This window comes from Meleagris gallopavo, chromosome 1 (assembly GCF_905368555.1).
Source record: "Meleagris gallopavo chromosome 1, MGAL_WU_HG_1.1, whole genome shotgun sequence".
Taxonomy (NCBI): Eukaryota; Metazoa; Chordata; class Aves; order Galliformes; family Phasianidae; genus Meleagris; species Meleagris gallopavo.
Window position 1 is genome coordinate 90847145 of NC_139404.1, and position 15522 is coordinate 90862666.

General features: G+C 50.1%; 1 protein-coding gene across 2 annotated transcripts in view; it reads left to right on the plus strand.

The window, feature by feature from the left end:
* Positions 1-15522, plus strand: part of IGSF3 (immunoglobulin superfamily member 3) — a 77733-nt gene that overhangs the window by 56385 nt on the left and 5826 nt on the right. For both annotated transcript variants that reach the window (XM_085240539.1, XM_085240548.1), the window contains 2 exons: positions 12228-12638; positions 14370-14777. In XM_085240539.1, the coding sequence (XP_085096665.1) occupies positions 12228-12638; positions 14370-14777 (819 nt within the window). The remainder of the gene's footprint in view (positions 1-12227; positions 12639-14369; positions 14778-15522) is intronic.

The window sequence follows — 15522 nt, forward strand, 5'->3', positions numbered from 1 at the left end:
TCTGGAGATCTTTTAGCAAATTGAGCTAGCATTTCTTTCCAGATTGCAAGTTAATGTTGGGATTTTGGTTTTCTCCTAAAACCTCAGCTCCCTGTTTGTCAGAGTGACCTTTCTGTTTGACAGGTTCGAGGTGCAGAAGTGGCAGTCGATATATGTCTGCCTTTGAAGTGTGTTATGGTGAGAAAGGTAAAACAGTGGCTGCCCGATTGCTTCATTAATCTCTCCGCTTTGTGAAGTCCCACATCCTCAAGGGTTTAGATGCTGGAGCTTCTCTTGGTGTGCTGGTTTGCTGTTTCAGCACTTTGGCCATCTCTTCCTGGCAGTCTTGCGGTGGCGTTTGCAACTGCAGGAGTTGCAGCTCCTGTTCTGAATTGGCATATGTTAACATGGCTGCAACATAATTTCACCTGCTGCTGTATCAGGTAGCCAACAGGAACACTGAAGAAATGCAGCTTAAAACATTTGTGTACTTTCTTCTTCCCTGGAAGAAACAAAATGTGTAGCTCAGAAGGAGGAAGGGAATAAGGCAGGTAATGGCAGTGAGAGCCCAGCTCTGAACTGAAGGTCTGTAGGTGGAATGGCAGAAGTGTCCTGCGTGACATTTGGAGCTAGAGTTGACCTTCAGGTGTGGTGTTCCCAGTCCTTGGGGAATGAAGCTATTACATGGACTTGCAGCATGGAGAAAAGCCCTGTAGAGGTTGTGATCTGTATGTGTCAGAGCTTGTAGAAAAACAAGGTATTGAGAGGGCATGGTGTTTGTCGCTTGATGTTGGATATGTTGGTGGATGGAGGCCCACCAGCAGCAACAGTAACACCCGAAGCTCCAGTATTTCTCTTTCATGGCTGACTTCCATGGTGTCAGGCTAAGAGGCACACTGCCAGAGGCAGCTTCTGTGTGTTTTCAATGGAGAGCAAGTTGCACTGCCGTAGAGTGAGTGCTAGGTTGTAACTTCTACGGGCTGGTTCTGGGGGTCTGGGAAGGATTTTTGGCCAGGGGGGTGACTGGCTAGATTGCCTGTAGCTGTTTCATGTCCTTCCAAGGCAGTGCTCTCCTTCCAGCCTGTTGTTTCTTTCTCGGTGAGCTCATTTTGCAGCAAATGGGGAGGAACAACATAAGTCGGTTCAGTTCATGCCAGCTGCTTCCCCAAAGCCAAAGCTGGCAGGAGATCATGCAGAGGAGTGTGGGCTGAGCTTGGAGCAAGCCCCAAGTGCAGGGGTGAAGATCTCTTCCCACCTGCAATCTTTTGAGAGGCTTCCATTTTCCTGCTCTGTAAACCCTGGGTCTTTCAGCCCCTGAAGTTGGGGCTTCCTCTGAGGGTTCCTGGCATCCCTTTCCTTGGAGGGGTCAGACATGGGAGCTCCCCCTGATGCTGTGGTGTTAGAGGAAGATGCGGTGCAAGTGGTTCCTTTTGAATCCAGGTGCAAGTGTTTGCATTTATCAGTTCCTCACGCATTGCTGGGAGAACACATGCCCTGTGATGCCTTATGAGCTCAGGAGGGATGCGGGAGGTGTAGGGGGACAGGGAGGACCTGAGAGCTTGACAGGCTTGCTTAGTTTGTGGCTCTTTTGCAGATCTTGGTTCTCCCTGCCAAGTTTACAGAGGTGGAGCAGCTGAGACTGGGCAGGCTACTTGCAAGCAGTGTGAGTCTGTGCAGTCTGTGGAACGCAGACAAGGGCAGCAGACAGTCCCTGGCAGCACAATAGGTGGTGGGGGCTGTGCTGTGATCTGAGCAGGCTAGGACATCTGGGTATGATTCTTTTGGCAAGAAGGCTGTAGCAGATTTGTACTGGTGTATTAAATTGCTATTGTCCTTGTGTGCATTCCCTGACTTATCTTTCCCCTGCAGTGAGTGTGGGGTGATTTGGCAGATCTCTGGGGGTCTGATCACAGCTCCTTCACAGGAGCTGGCTCTGGGGAGGTGGGCTGGCTTCACTCTTTCCCCATCCCCATGTACAGCTCAACACAGCTCTTCTTGGCCCCACACTGCAAGCTGCATGCAGACAGTTAGCCTCTGATAAATGCACGGCACCTTGTGCCCACAAGTTGATTTCTTTATCCTATCTTCTGCCCTTTCCATTCCTCCCTCCTGGCGCCATCTCTCCACTGGCCCTTTCATGACTAATCCTGAGGCTGGCACACAGGGAGAAGCTGCAATCACCTCTATAAATCTGTCCTCTTGCTACTGTTTTTTTTGACAGTAATGAACGTGGGAGGAGGGATGGGGAGGAGTGAAGGGAGATGAGAACTGCGTAGACACTGGGGTGCTGGGCTCCTTGCTGCTTTTTCGCAAGCTGGGCTATGACAGATTGATTGACCTGGGAGCCATCAAGCAAACAAGACGTCAGGCTCTTCATTAGAACGTTAATTAGCTTCCAGGGTCTCTCCAGGGGCTGCTCCATAAAGTTTGGTTTACGAGAAGCTGTCTGGTTGAAACTTAACATGGAGGGGGAGGGAGAAGGCTCCTCAGCTGGCCTTGGAGTGGGGGGGAACAGTTATGCCTTCACTTTCTTTGGGATCAGCATGAAACAGGGCTTTGTTGCCCCAGCTGTCCTGTGCCTGGAGGGGTGCAGAGCTGTTGTTCTAAAGGTGATCCCTGGCAGCAGCCTCGCTGAGTTTGGGTGGCTGGAGAAACCTGAGGAGAGAGAAGAGGACCCTTACCTTGTGGTCTAAGCTGTCCCAGGCGGTTGCAGAAGGGCAGATCAGAATCCTACTCATCCTTCTCTCTAAAGACATGGTCAGCAGCCAAGCAGGTGGTGACCATACAGACTGGGGATGCTGGAAGGACAAGAACTGGAAAAATAAACTGTCTTATGGCATTTTTAACACTGGGAGAGGGATTTGGGATTTTTCAAACAGTTGCCAAGACACTTGCAGAGGTCTGTGAGACTTTCTCTAATTGATGAAAATTGAGTACTACTACCTTTCTTCCTTCTGATTTCTTAATGTCTATGTCCAAGGATTCCTCCTGTGTTTGGATGTGGAAGAGGCTTTTTCTACACTGATGGCCAGTGGTGTACTGACCACTTCCAGACTCTTCAGTGGAGGCTCTAATGAGTGTGGACCAAAAGATGCATGCTATAAAACCCAATGCTTTTGGCTGCTGGCAGAATCCAACAATAAAGTTCAACAACGAAAGTTAATGAGGTGGAAACTTCCCTGCACAAGTGGAGTCTGGAAACTTATCTCAAGTTTGCTGCTTGCTTGATCTCAGAGTGGTTTTGCTGTGTAGAATAGCACTGCTTCCCTGCTTTAAAGCCTTCTGCTCCATCTGGCAAATAGCTGTGCTCTTGCATGACTGATGGAGGAGTTCAAGAGGCACTCAGCAGGGACAGGAGGCTGCTCATCTGCAGTCGTGATTGTGGTGCAGAGCAGCCTCCTGTCCCCCATGTGCTCAGAGCTTCACTCCTTCCCCCTTGCAGGTGAGACCTGCTGTCCTGCTTCAGTGCTGCTGCTCCTCCCTGCCAGCTTTCAGCACGCTGAGCAAGCGGGAGGAGGGGGCTCAGTTGTGCATGATTCAGGGCTGTGCCTTCGTGCAGACTTGCATTAACAGCCCAGCTGGAGCCCTTTTTCTCCTCCAGTTGGCACAGGTGGATTTGCTTCCTCCACCTCTTTTCCCTTGGGCTCGTATTCATGGCAGCCTCTTAGCCTTGCACATTTGCCCTGGGTTGGGTGTCCTGGGGCAGCTGGACTTGCTGCTGCCTGTTTGGCACAGTTATTCATCTCAGACAGGTACCCTGGTGTGCTTTTTCTCCACATCTGCTCCCAACACCCTCATCTCTCTGTATTGTCATTGTCATATGCCCAGTCTTCTCACTGCTATTATGGTGTGTAGCATACCCTCTGATATCAGAGAATCATGGAATTGTTTGAGTTGGAAGAGACCTTTAAAGGTCATCTAGCCTAACTCTGCTGTGATGAACAGCTAGGTTGGGTGCTCAGAGCCCTGTCCAGCCTCACGTTGAATGTCTCCAGGGCATTGCTTTGTAAATACAGATTTGAGGTGCAGTTTTGCCCATGGACACATCTGCATGAGGAAAACAAAAAGACTGCCATGTCCACATGAGCCCACTTGTGAGCAGGGGGAATGAGTTTGTACCGAATGTGCTGCGACATTCCTGGTTCCGTGGCACGGGTGCTGATGTTGGCCTTGTGGGATCAGAGCTGGGTTTCACCTGCCCTTGCCTTTGGTTTCTCATTGCTGATGTGGGAATGTACTTGGCTCCTCTGCAGATTTGCTTGTGAACTGTTGCTGTAAGCCTGATGATCACATTGCTGACTGCAGTCAGTTAAAAATCAGGACTTCCCTTGGGGCTTCAGCCTGCAAAATGCACCCAAGAGCATAGCCCGAGAAGCTGGATTTTAAATGTGTGAAGCACCTCAGGCGAATTTGAGGAAGTTGAGGAGCGGAATGCATCCTTGCACCTAGCAGGACCCTAACTCTGCTCAACCTGCTTCATGTGTGCCCATTGATCTTACTGCAGGATGTCTCGCTTCCTAACCCCCAGACAAAACTGATGACATCAGGAGATGTGAGCTGTGTGCAGAATACGCTGCTCTTTCAAATTAGTGCTCTTCCCAGTTACTTCTTGCACTTCAAATTTTTCACTTCCATTTTAGAGCATTCTGTGTTGCTCTCTGCTACCTCATGAGTGGCCTTCCACTGCCACTTGGAGTGTGCTTATACAGAAGCGGAATATCAGCCTGTTGGCAGACTGCACCCATAAAACTTCTTTGATGTTATCTTGAATGTCTTCTCCCCACTCTCCTCAGCTTCTCATTGATTTCCTGCTTGCTCTCCTTGAACTAAAATATTCTGCAGTGAGCAGTCCTTCAGCATTTCCTCAATCTAAAGCTTTGCGTATTCCTCGTGTCTTTGAAGCTCTCAAAAGCAGCCACCGGGCTGGCTCTGGGACTGCCAGCCTTTTGGGCAGAGGGCACTGGTTTCCCTCTTCTCTTTTCCCCAGTCCGTAGAGCTGAAGGCCTTCTGCTGGGCTCCATGAGATGAGTAAACCAGTCCCAATTATTGTGAATCCCCTGCTCTTGGCCTCCACGACTGATGGGCTGGGGTGCCTTCTACTGCAGGTGATGGCTTCTCAGCAACTTTGCTCTTCAGCACAACAGTCACCCACGTAGTCAGGTGGTTTAGCAATGCCCATGTAAAGGAAATAATTTCAGTAAAACAAACCTAGCCATTTTTTCCAGCAGCAGTTTTACCTGTGAAGCTAATGGCCCTATGTCAGCAGAACATATAAGGGCAATTTCTATAGGAATGTTTTTCAAGAACTTTGGTTCTTAAGGGAGTATTTATTTTTGGTTTTCTGCCTGTCCTGTTATTGGTCGAAGACTTAAATGCTGGGTTCATTGAAGCTGCAGCCTGCTTACCTCAAAATGGGAGACTATGGACATGCTAAATCTATGGCTTAGCGTGTTTTATGTTAACATGTATACATAACAGTTGTCTCTCAGGGCCACTGTACCTGCTTAAATAGGAATTTGGGATGCTATCAAAGAAAATTCCTACAGTTTTCCCTGTCCTGTATAATAGAGAAGCATAGAGTCCAGAGAATGATGGATTCATAGTCTATCCCGCTGTAATACTTTCTCTGTCCTTAAGAAGTTTAAGAGGACAATGTGTTGAGAAATGTCAGATGGCTCATTTCTTTCAGTTGTTCTTCCACACAGTAGATGGATTCATCAATTAGTTTATGGAGGCAGCAGTATCATGAACTCATGAATCACGAGTTTAGGTTTCACAAGGCAAGTGGAGCTGATCTAGCACTTGATTGTGCAGAGGGAAATGATCCTTAGCTCTGGCACTTAAGCTGGTTACATGGTCCTGTTTCATTCCTTATGCCACCATTGATCCCACTGCAGCAAATTAACCTGGTGAAAAGAAATAATTAACGATGAGTGGAGTGAGTGAGTTCTTGTATGGATTTGGTTGTGTCTTCCCAAGTATCTGTGCACTGACAGCTGGAGCTGGCAGAGCTGGTGCAGGTAGTACAAAAAGCCTCACAATTCTATATGAGGTCTGTCTGGGGGTCTTGCTGTCTGAATGGCAAGAAAATGGCATTTCATGTCACTCTTAGCATCTCATCTCACTGTATGTAGCAGCCAGCTGTTCAGTGGGAGCCTCTGAAACAGCTCAAGTCAAACATAGTGAGCAGGAAGAAGACAAATTGCACTCACAGTTAGGTGCATCCTAGCATAGAGCTGCTCTCCTCCTCGAACTTTTCAGGTATCTTTCTGACGCTCAGTGAGGAATTATGGCCATTAATGGCCAGGCTCCAGAATGACATGGGAGTTTGTGCGTGGTGCTGCCATATGTGTTGTAACTTGCCCTTTGGCTATGTTTAATGACTTTTTTCCTAATTGACGTAGCACTCTTTTGTTCGAATTCTTTCTGATGAAGGGCTGATTAAATATCTGTGTGTTTTTGGTTTTTTTTTCCTTTCTTTATCCTTGGCGGCTGTAGCTTGGTACTGAATTTATCTTCTGGTGATCCTATCTCCATACTTTAATTTACAAGTGATCAGTGAGCCGTACGTTGTTCTCTGACAGCAGGCACAACTCATGCTGGGAGCCGTTTATTCTCTCCCCTCCCCTCTCCTGCACAACTTACACATTTATTTCAGGGTTTGACAGGAAGGTTTCTAATTTTAGAGCTGTGGGGCATTTTGATTTGGGTTATATCTGTGTTTGTTTTTATTCCTCCAAGGTAAATTGTCCTCGAGTCCTTGCTGTCCTGCAGGGAGACATGGTTTCTCAGGGGGGCTGTGAGGCCTGTCTCTAGGCTTAGCTGCAGGTCCTGGACCCAAGAGCCACTGGCTTCCCAGCTTCCTCCATCCCACACAGCATTCTCCAGCTATGCCTGAAGATGCTCCTGGGTTTTAAGGAGAGTTTCTAGGTCACAAATGCATGCTTCCCCAAGGCCTGGCCCACCTGAGGAGAGGCAACAACTCCTCCAGAAAGGGTTAACGTTTCCTCTCCTTTCCGTGGAGCTGCTCTCACAGTAATTCAATCATGTCAGCCTGTTTGCAGGCAATAATTCATTGTTATAGGAACACTACAGTAAAGTGACAAGTTAATAACGGCAGTAATAATGGCAGGCAAAGTCTAATGCTATTTCCCTTTCTCCTACTGCTGTTGCACCAGCAGAGGCCCATGTTGGCTAATGCAATTTGCAAACTTACTAATCCAGTTTCAGTAGGGATTGTGTTCTATTAAAAGAGAATAACAGCAGTCGGTAGCTGTGCTGCCATGTTCCTGGCCCCTCTGGGAGACTGTGCTGGCACTGGAAGTCTTTGTCTTTGTGGTGATTTCTGTGCAACACTTAAGCCTATTGAGCAAGCTCCTCATAGGACCCGTTCCTCTTTCTCCTTAGAGTGAACACCTTTCCTCTGGCTCCTCTCTTCTGTGAAAGGGCCACTTCTTGCAGCTCCTGCATCTTCTCCTTTGTGCATTAACTTGCTTTCAGCTAGCCTAGTGAGCACAGGGCACCCATCCCTTGTCATGTGGTCATTGTGCTGACGTGTGTTTGCTTGCTCCCATTGCCACTGTTCCCCATGGTCATCAGCGTGTGCCCTTGCGAACACATGAGAAGGCAGAGGAAGCTCTTCATCTGTGTTTTATGGAAGAGGTGGCAGAGGTGCCAAGTGTTAAAACATGTCTCAGCCTGTGGCAGAGCGGTCATCTGCATACAAGTCTCTTGGAGCCAGGCAAGTAGGATTTAGAGCACAGAGTGCTCCTGGGGAAATGATGAGGCACTTCTGGGTACGTGGCCACTGTCAGCTGTGCTGAAGTGTGACTGGTGCCCCTCGGGTCCTATGCGTGAACATCATCTTGGGGCTTCTGGAAATAGGTCTCTCCTGGCTGACCTTATAGACACCATCCCTGTTGTCAAACCCTGTGTGATCTCAGGCTGGCTTGTCCCCATTTCTTCTCTCCCTATAGCCCTCACCTCCAAGCAGTGAGATCCCAGTAGAGGCTTTTAGAAGTAGGGCAGTACCCAGGGAAACTGTGCAGTACTTCACCAGTTCTCTCCAGAAAAGTACATCATCTGGAGGAGCGCTCCCTAGAGGGTCACGGTCTCCAAAGTGGGACACAGCAGTCCTTGCTGCCTCCCTGTAGCCCACAGCAGGCTCCCTGAGGACTCTGTGGGTTGCTGATGGCTGTCTCCATGCCCACTCCTTCTACCCAGTGGCAGCTGCCCGGAGGCATGCAGAGCTCAGTTGCCCCTTAGCTGGCAGCCCCCTTCTCCTTTGCAAGGGGAGCACGTTGGGTTTTGTATGTGGTATTTTGTGTGATGGGGGGAGGGCACCTTCAGCTATAGTTAAATACTGTCATTGCCATAACGGTGATAGTGGTCCCCACGTGGAAAGCAAACTTTTAGCAGAGGGCTGCTGTTGTATTTTCTTGACAGCTATGAGGAAAGGTAATGTGAAGAGTCTTGAGACAGAGCATCTTTGTATCAGAGCATTTTTAGTTACAGATTGCAACGTGCTTTAATAAAAGTAAGTGTTGTAACCTCTGCCCGATGATTAGGAAATCGAGGCAAGAAAGCCACCCACCTTAACAACTGCGAGGAGCAGCAGCAGAACTGTACATCATGTCTTCCTTCTCTGATGACTGGTTTCCCTTCCCCCGAATGTCTGCATATGTGTGCTTGCCTAATGCTTGGCCTGAGGAGACTGCTTGCCTTGTGGTGTTCAGAAAACCCACAAAATACGTATTAGATTGCAGAGTACCTAACCACGCTGTCACCTGCTGTGGCTGTAGGGTGGGCCAGGCTTGGACCCCAGCCCACAGGTGCAAGGTTCCAGGACCTCATAGAATCATTGAATATCTCAAGTTAGAAGGGACCCACAAGGACCATCGAGTCCAGCTCCTGGCTCGGTGCAGGAACACCCAAAATTCAAGCCTTATATCTGAGAGTGATGTCTGAATGCTCCTTGAACTCTGGCAGCTTGGGGCTGTGACCACAGCCTGTTCCAGGGCCTGATCCTTAGTCTGGGAAGTAATGTAAAGGGCCTGTAATGCTGGAGAGCACTGTGTGAGGTGAGATGGCCAGAGAGTGTACAGACTTTCTGTGGACACGTAGAATCCTTGCCAACCTTGCCACCCAAGCAGGGATACAGCATCCTCATGTCCTGGCCAGGCTCCAGCTCCAGTCATCACCCATTTAGCCTCCCGCTGTCCTCCAGCAGATGTGATGGGATGCCCACACTGGTGCAGGACAGCATTTCTTTGTGTCAGTAGGCAGCTGATATCTGCAGTCTTGTTGTGCTGGCCTGAGGGCCCCAGCACTGTTGAAGAACTTACTCAGTTTTGTGTGGCTGATTTATGAAAAATATGAGGGTTGCAACCGTGACTTGTTGCCAGTGTAAATTGAGAGCCTCAAAAGCATATGCAGAGCCAATTACAGCATGTCAAAGTATGATAGCCTCTTTACCGGCACCCTCTAGGGAGCTGGGAGATATTGTAGCAACGGGATTATGGCTTGTCGATAATATGCAGAGTAGTTTCACCTAGACACATGCACCTGTTTCTCTCCCTAAGCAGATGTTCAGGAGGCTGCTAAGAGAACATCAGTCTCCTGACAGCACAGCAGCAGCCGCCTGTAACCCTGCCAGCTGACACAGCTGCACCCACCACCTGGGTGCTCTGAGCATAGAATCACAGGATGATTTGGGTTGGAAGGGACCTTAGAGATCATCTAGTGCCAAGCCCTCTGCTATAGGCAGGTATACTCCCCTCTAGACCGGGTTGCTCAAAGCCCTATCCAGCCTGGCCTTGAATGGCTCCTGAGAGGGGGCACCCACAAATTCACTGGGTGCTCAGTGGAGCATGCTGCGCCCTGGAGCAGCCTGTATCAGTTCAGCAGGTGGAGGCTGAGCCCCTTCCTGGCCCTCTGCCCAGACACATCCCTAGGCCAGGAAAGGGAGTTTCCCAGTATCAGAGTGCAAGGTTTGGCTGGCTGAGTGCCTGTGATGTCACATTCAGCAACTACAGCAATTTCCATGTCATGTGGTAACTTAAACATGACCTGGCAAATTGCACGGGGCACGATGAGAATCTCTTTGCATTGAAGCAATCTTAACTAGCAGGATGGCAGGGCTGTGGCTCCCTGTGGGGCCTTCTGTTCCAGGGGGAGCACTGCAGAAGTCATCGTCCCATCGCTGCAGGCCTGGGCACTGGGGTAGCACCAATTCCAACGCACATCTTGGTGCTGAGCAACCCTACCACACACAGCATGTGTGTATATGCTGCATTTTAATAGATATAAAGCTACTGACTTAACATACACAGTTGCTATAGTAACAGAGGTTTCCTTAGTAACGGTTGCAGAAAATAATCCAGCACCAATTAAAAATAAACTGTTTGGAAAGGGGGCTGGGGGAGAAAGGAAGCTGCCGAGCATCACCTTCCACGTTATTGGCTCCTCTCTCGGGGACTCAGAAGATTGATTAATGCCTGAAATAACCTTCCTTAAGAGCCCAGAAGGTGGAATGGGCGGATGGCTGAGGCTGCTGTCCTGAGCTGAAACAAAGGGGATGGATGAATGGTGTGTGTCGGGTGGCGGGGGTGCCATGGAAATACAGTGATGTGATGCTAAATCTCTCTATTAAGTTGAAGTCTTTAAAGAGCAAGAACAAGGGGCTGCTTTCCCTCCTTCTCTCCCTCCACTGTCTGCGTGCCATGGCCCGTAACACAGCCATCCAGACTTTATTAGCATACTTATTAATGCCATGGGCAGGGCGGGCTCCAGGGGAATGAGTTACCGGGATGCCTATCTCTGATATTGTACTGAAGCACAAAGTGTCACTGTAGCAGGCGTTTCTCCTTTCTGTTTGATGTTGTTTGTGTGTACCCTCTGTCCCCCTGGACTCGTCACTCATCACTTGTGCCGGCAGGCATCTGAGACCCTGGGGTCCAGGGGAAGCTGGAAGGAAGGCGGAACTTGAAGTGAGAGAGGAGGCAGCGTGTCTTCCTCGCAAACACGGGATGCATGGGCCAGGTTTCCAGGGCATGGATCTGCACAGCTCCCCTGGCAGATTTCAGTCTTCTGTGCCTGTAGCGCTGCGCTTCATGTCGTGCCTCTGGTACCCAGTGGGTTTCATTAAGAGATTTGCAAATTGTGCATAGGGACTGTTCACTCGGCAGCTGCCTGTTCAAGGGGTGCAGCCATGAGAGGTGGTGGTGGAGCTGGGAGAGGTCCGGATAGGCTGGCTGGAACAGCACAGTGCTATGGCCTCTGCATGTCAGCTATCGGAAACCATTATAGGGTGTTATTGGGATACCCTTCATCAGTTATGCCTGAATGTCAGCACTCAGGCAAAGGTGGTGGCACAAGCTGCATGCCTCTTCTGCCCTTTAGCTTGTGAGCTTTACTCCAGGGCATAACCAGTGCAAGTGTCACATGAGGGCGCCTTGTATCCTCTGCAAGCAGGCAACGCCTCTGGTCCACACTCACTGCAGCTGCTTGAACACGTGCAGGGGAAGGCTCTGTCTGCTCCTACAGGGAGGGGGAAATTGGAAACCAGCGTCACTCTCTCCCCTACATGGACAAGACCTAACGTTGTCCTTGATGCTGTGACCGCTCAGCTAGCAGGATGGGAACTGCCGTCACGCTTGGGAACCAAGAGCAGTGGCGTGTCTGCAGCTTCTGTCAGGTTACACAATGCATGGTGGACCTGACCACTTCCCTGGCTGTAGCTTGTCTGTGGGTTACTTGTCCCACCAGCATGACAGCAGTAGTGGCTTGTTTAATTCATTCTTCCCGGAAATGGTTTTCTGTGAAACTACTCAACAGCTCATTGGTATAAGCTATAAGTTGTGTGATTTCAACATTAAAAAACTCACCCTTGTGTCTAGAGAACCGCTGTAGAGACAGGGAAGTTGAGTTTGGGTGTAGCCTTCTTGCTACGTTTGGTGCCTTAGACCACAGTGAGTTGAAAGGAAAGACTTTATGGGAGAAACTGTGAAAAAAGTAAGTCTCTTACTGAAAGGACCTGGTGGGAGGATGCAGGAATAGAAGGAAAGCAAAAAAAAAGGGCTTTGGTGAGAGAACGTCTAAATGCTTTTGTTCTGAAAGTCCAGTGCAAGTGAGACCCAGGCAACGACATGTGCAACTAGGAGAGAGCTCTTGGTCCTCCCCAAACAGGTGAGTTTCTCTTCCGTGTTCATGCCCCACCTTTTCTCACCTTCCTTTGTCTCCCCTGGCAGTGACCAAGCTGCAGGTGAGCAAATCGAAGCGGAGCATCACTCTGGTGGAGAACCGCCCCATCCCGCTCAACTGCTCGGTGAAATCCCAGACCAGCCCCGACTCGCACTTTGCCGTGCTGTGGTACGTGCACAAACCCTCCGACGCCGACGGCAAGCTCATCCTGAAGACCACCCACAGCTCAGCCTTTGAGTACGGCACCTACGCCGAGGAGGAGGGGCTGCGGGGCAGGCTGCAGTTCGAACGCTCGGCATCAGGAGGGCTCTTCAGCCTGACGGTCCAGCGGGCTGAGGTCCGTGACAGCGGCAGCTACTACTGCCATGTGGAGGAGTGGCTGCTCAGCCCCAACCACGCCTGGTACAAGCTGGCAGAGGAGGTGTCAGGACGGACCGAGGTCACCGTCAAGCAGCCAGGTACTGCACGGCGCGCTGGTGGGGTCCTCTCCGGTTGATTGAGCGCTTGCTCTCGTGCACATCTCATGCTGAGCAGCTGGGGTCCCCCGCTCTACTTGCCTCTCAGCTTTGTCACCCACTCTTTGTATCCTCATGCCTGCACATCCCTGCACAAAGGGACGTTCCCCCTTTCACCTAGGCTAGGTTGATGTACATTCCAGCATCCCACGTGAAGGATGTCAGCCCCCCTCTATCAGAAGAGCTGCTGTAACCAACCTGGTTTCTTTATCCGCAAGAGCATCATGTAGCAAGAGTGTCAGCTAGCGACCTAATGAGAGAGAACTGCTGTGTGCCTGCCTAGGAAAGCATTGTCATGTTTTGTTGCGCAGTCTGTATCTTGGCAGGCATAGAGAGTCTTATCTCTTTTCCCTCTGCACTGTATGCATGAGATGTGAATAATGAGCTTAATGAGGTGGGGGAGCTGGCTGCCAGGAGGGGAGAAATCTGCTCTGGTGGTGGTTTCTGTGGTAAAGGTCGTTTCTGGTACAGACAGACCAGCATAAGCTGGGGACAGAGCCCTGATTTCATGCAAAGAGGGAAGGCAGAGGGGCAAAGACTATCTCTGAGATCAGTCTGCACCCCATGCATGCTGAGGCAGAGCGTCATTACTTCACAAAGAAGCCTGCTGTGATCCTGCTTGCCCCAGATGCCTATTTCTGAAAAAGAAAATCTTTCAGGTAGGGAAGAAACAGCTGGATAGCAGGACCAGAGTAAGATGCTAAGTGAATTTTCTCTTGTCTGGGTTTGGCTAGCTCAGTGTAGACTCTATCTGAAAGGATGTGGGAAGGGTATCGGGTATGGTCCACAGCCAGTGCCCAAAGTGTTTTTTCTCCTGGTTGTGCAGGGAGCACAGCGTGCCAGAGCACACTGTTCATTGCTGGTCCCAGCTGCTCGTTTCCATCTGCAAGTTCCCAAGATGGCTGTGCAGCAGTCAGGGAGGGGAAAGCTGTGATCTGCCCACTTCTCTTCATCACCCTCCTCTCACTGTGCAGTGCCAATTGCTTACTGCAGCAGCTGTACCAGGAAAGTCCAAGCTGTGCCCCTTCATCGAGGTTGTGAAGGAATTAGGAGTGTACCACACAGTCATTTTGCATAAAAGAGCTGATTGCAATCACTCCTGCTGTATCAATGAAGTTATGGAGCAAAAACCAGGGGCATTCCCAATGCAGTGAAACGCTGTGACTTTGCCCTTGTGCCACTTCTTGTTTTGCAGTGGTGTTTCCCTATAATCAGCTGTCCCTCCTCTGCTTTTTTTTCCCTTTTCCCAAAGCAGGAGAGCTTACTGGTTGGGGTGTGACCAGGCTCGTGCCTTGCACTACAGGAAAATGTGAGAAGATTGAGGTGTGACCTCTCTTCACGAGATTTCACGCACCCGGGACCCCCCAGGTCCTAGTAGGAGATGTGGGGTTTCCCACTTCTCCATACCAAATGGTCAGAAGGCCCTGAACGCCAGTCTCATTTTCTTTTCCTTCTCTCTTCTTTTTTTTTCCTCCTTTTCCTCTTTTTCTTCATCACACTGTAGGATTGTAGACCTGAGGGAAGGGCATGTGGGGAGACAAAGGACCCTTGCAGCCTTCGGTCACCTTGCATTTGAGGGAAATGGTTAACAGACATGGTGGTGGTGAGTTGACAGCTGGACTAAATGATCATAACCTTAATGGTTCTTTGTTTTCTTGTGGTCCTTTCCTGCAGATAACCGCCTGCACGTGAACCAAACCCACAGGAACATCACAGTGCTGGAGAACCAGTGGGTGATGTTGGAGTGCCAGGTCAGCAGCCGGACCAGCCCTTCCTCACAGCTCCAGGTGGAATGGTACGTCTGGAGGCCAGGCCACCCAGAGAAGGAAGCCGTGGCCCGGCTGAGCCGTCAGAACACCCTGCGCTACGGGGACCTGGCAACACTGGGGAATCTACGGGGCCGGCTCCACCTGGAGAGCCCATCACCGGGCCTCTACCTCCTCTCCATCCAGAACGCCACTGTGCGGGATAGCGGGGCCTATGACTGCCGTGTGGAGGAGTGGCTGCTTGACCCCAGCGACCGCTGGTATAAGCGGGCAGAAGATCTCTCCGGACTCACCACCCTCATCGTGAAGCAGCCAGGTGAGGAGGGTCTCATGCCACTGGCTATTAGCAGTTCTCTGCCCTCTTGGATCAATGCAGCAGGGCACCATCTGTGTGTCACTGGTGATGGGTCTGGGCAGAGGGTGGGACCACTGTGCTATGGGCCATGACAACACTTTCTTGACTGTCTTCATTACCTCCTTATTTTTCTGAAAGGAGCATGCTGCAAGCCCTGCAGACATAGCTTAGATAGATCTGGGATTTTGTCACCACTGCACCTATATTTTTCTTTTTTAACAGCACATTTGTCAAATTCAGTAGAATAAACTTCAGATGTTATTCACATTTGGATTGAAAGTGAGACAACAGAAGCAGTCTGTGCTTCCCAGACATTTGCCCATGGTGCAGGGTCCGTGCATAAGTAGAAAGCAGCAGTGGAGTCAAGGCATTCACTGATGTGCAGGCAGTTTGGTATGATGCTGCTCCCTGTTCCACAGGTAAAGAAGCACATGTAGGGCATGCAGCTCCATGGCTTTGTGGGTTGGGACCAGGCAACTGGTTACTGGCTAGGAAGAGCCAGCCAGTATGAGCAAGTGGATACTTGTAGGCCAGCAGGCATGAGAGGCCGCCCCCTCAGCCATAATAGTGGTTCACGTGGCCTCTGTTCCATAACACTGTTTTGGCCATGTCCAGACACAAGGAGGCAGGGATCAGGATGTTTTTCATACTTTCCTTTGTCTTTGGGGGAAAAAGTGCTGAAGAACTTCAAAGCAGGGAGAAAATT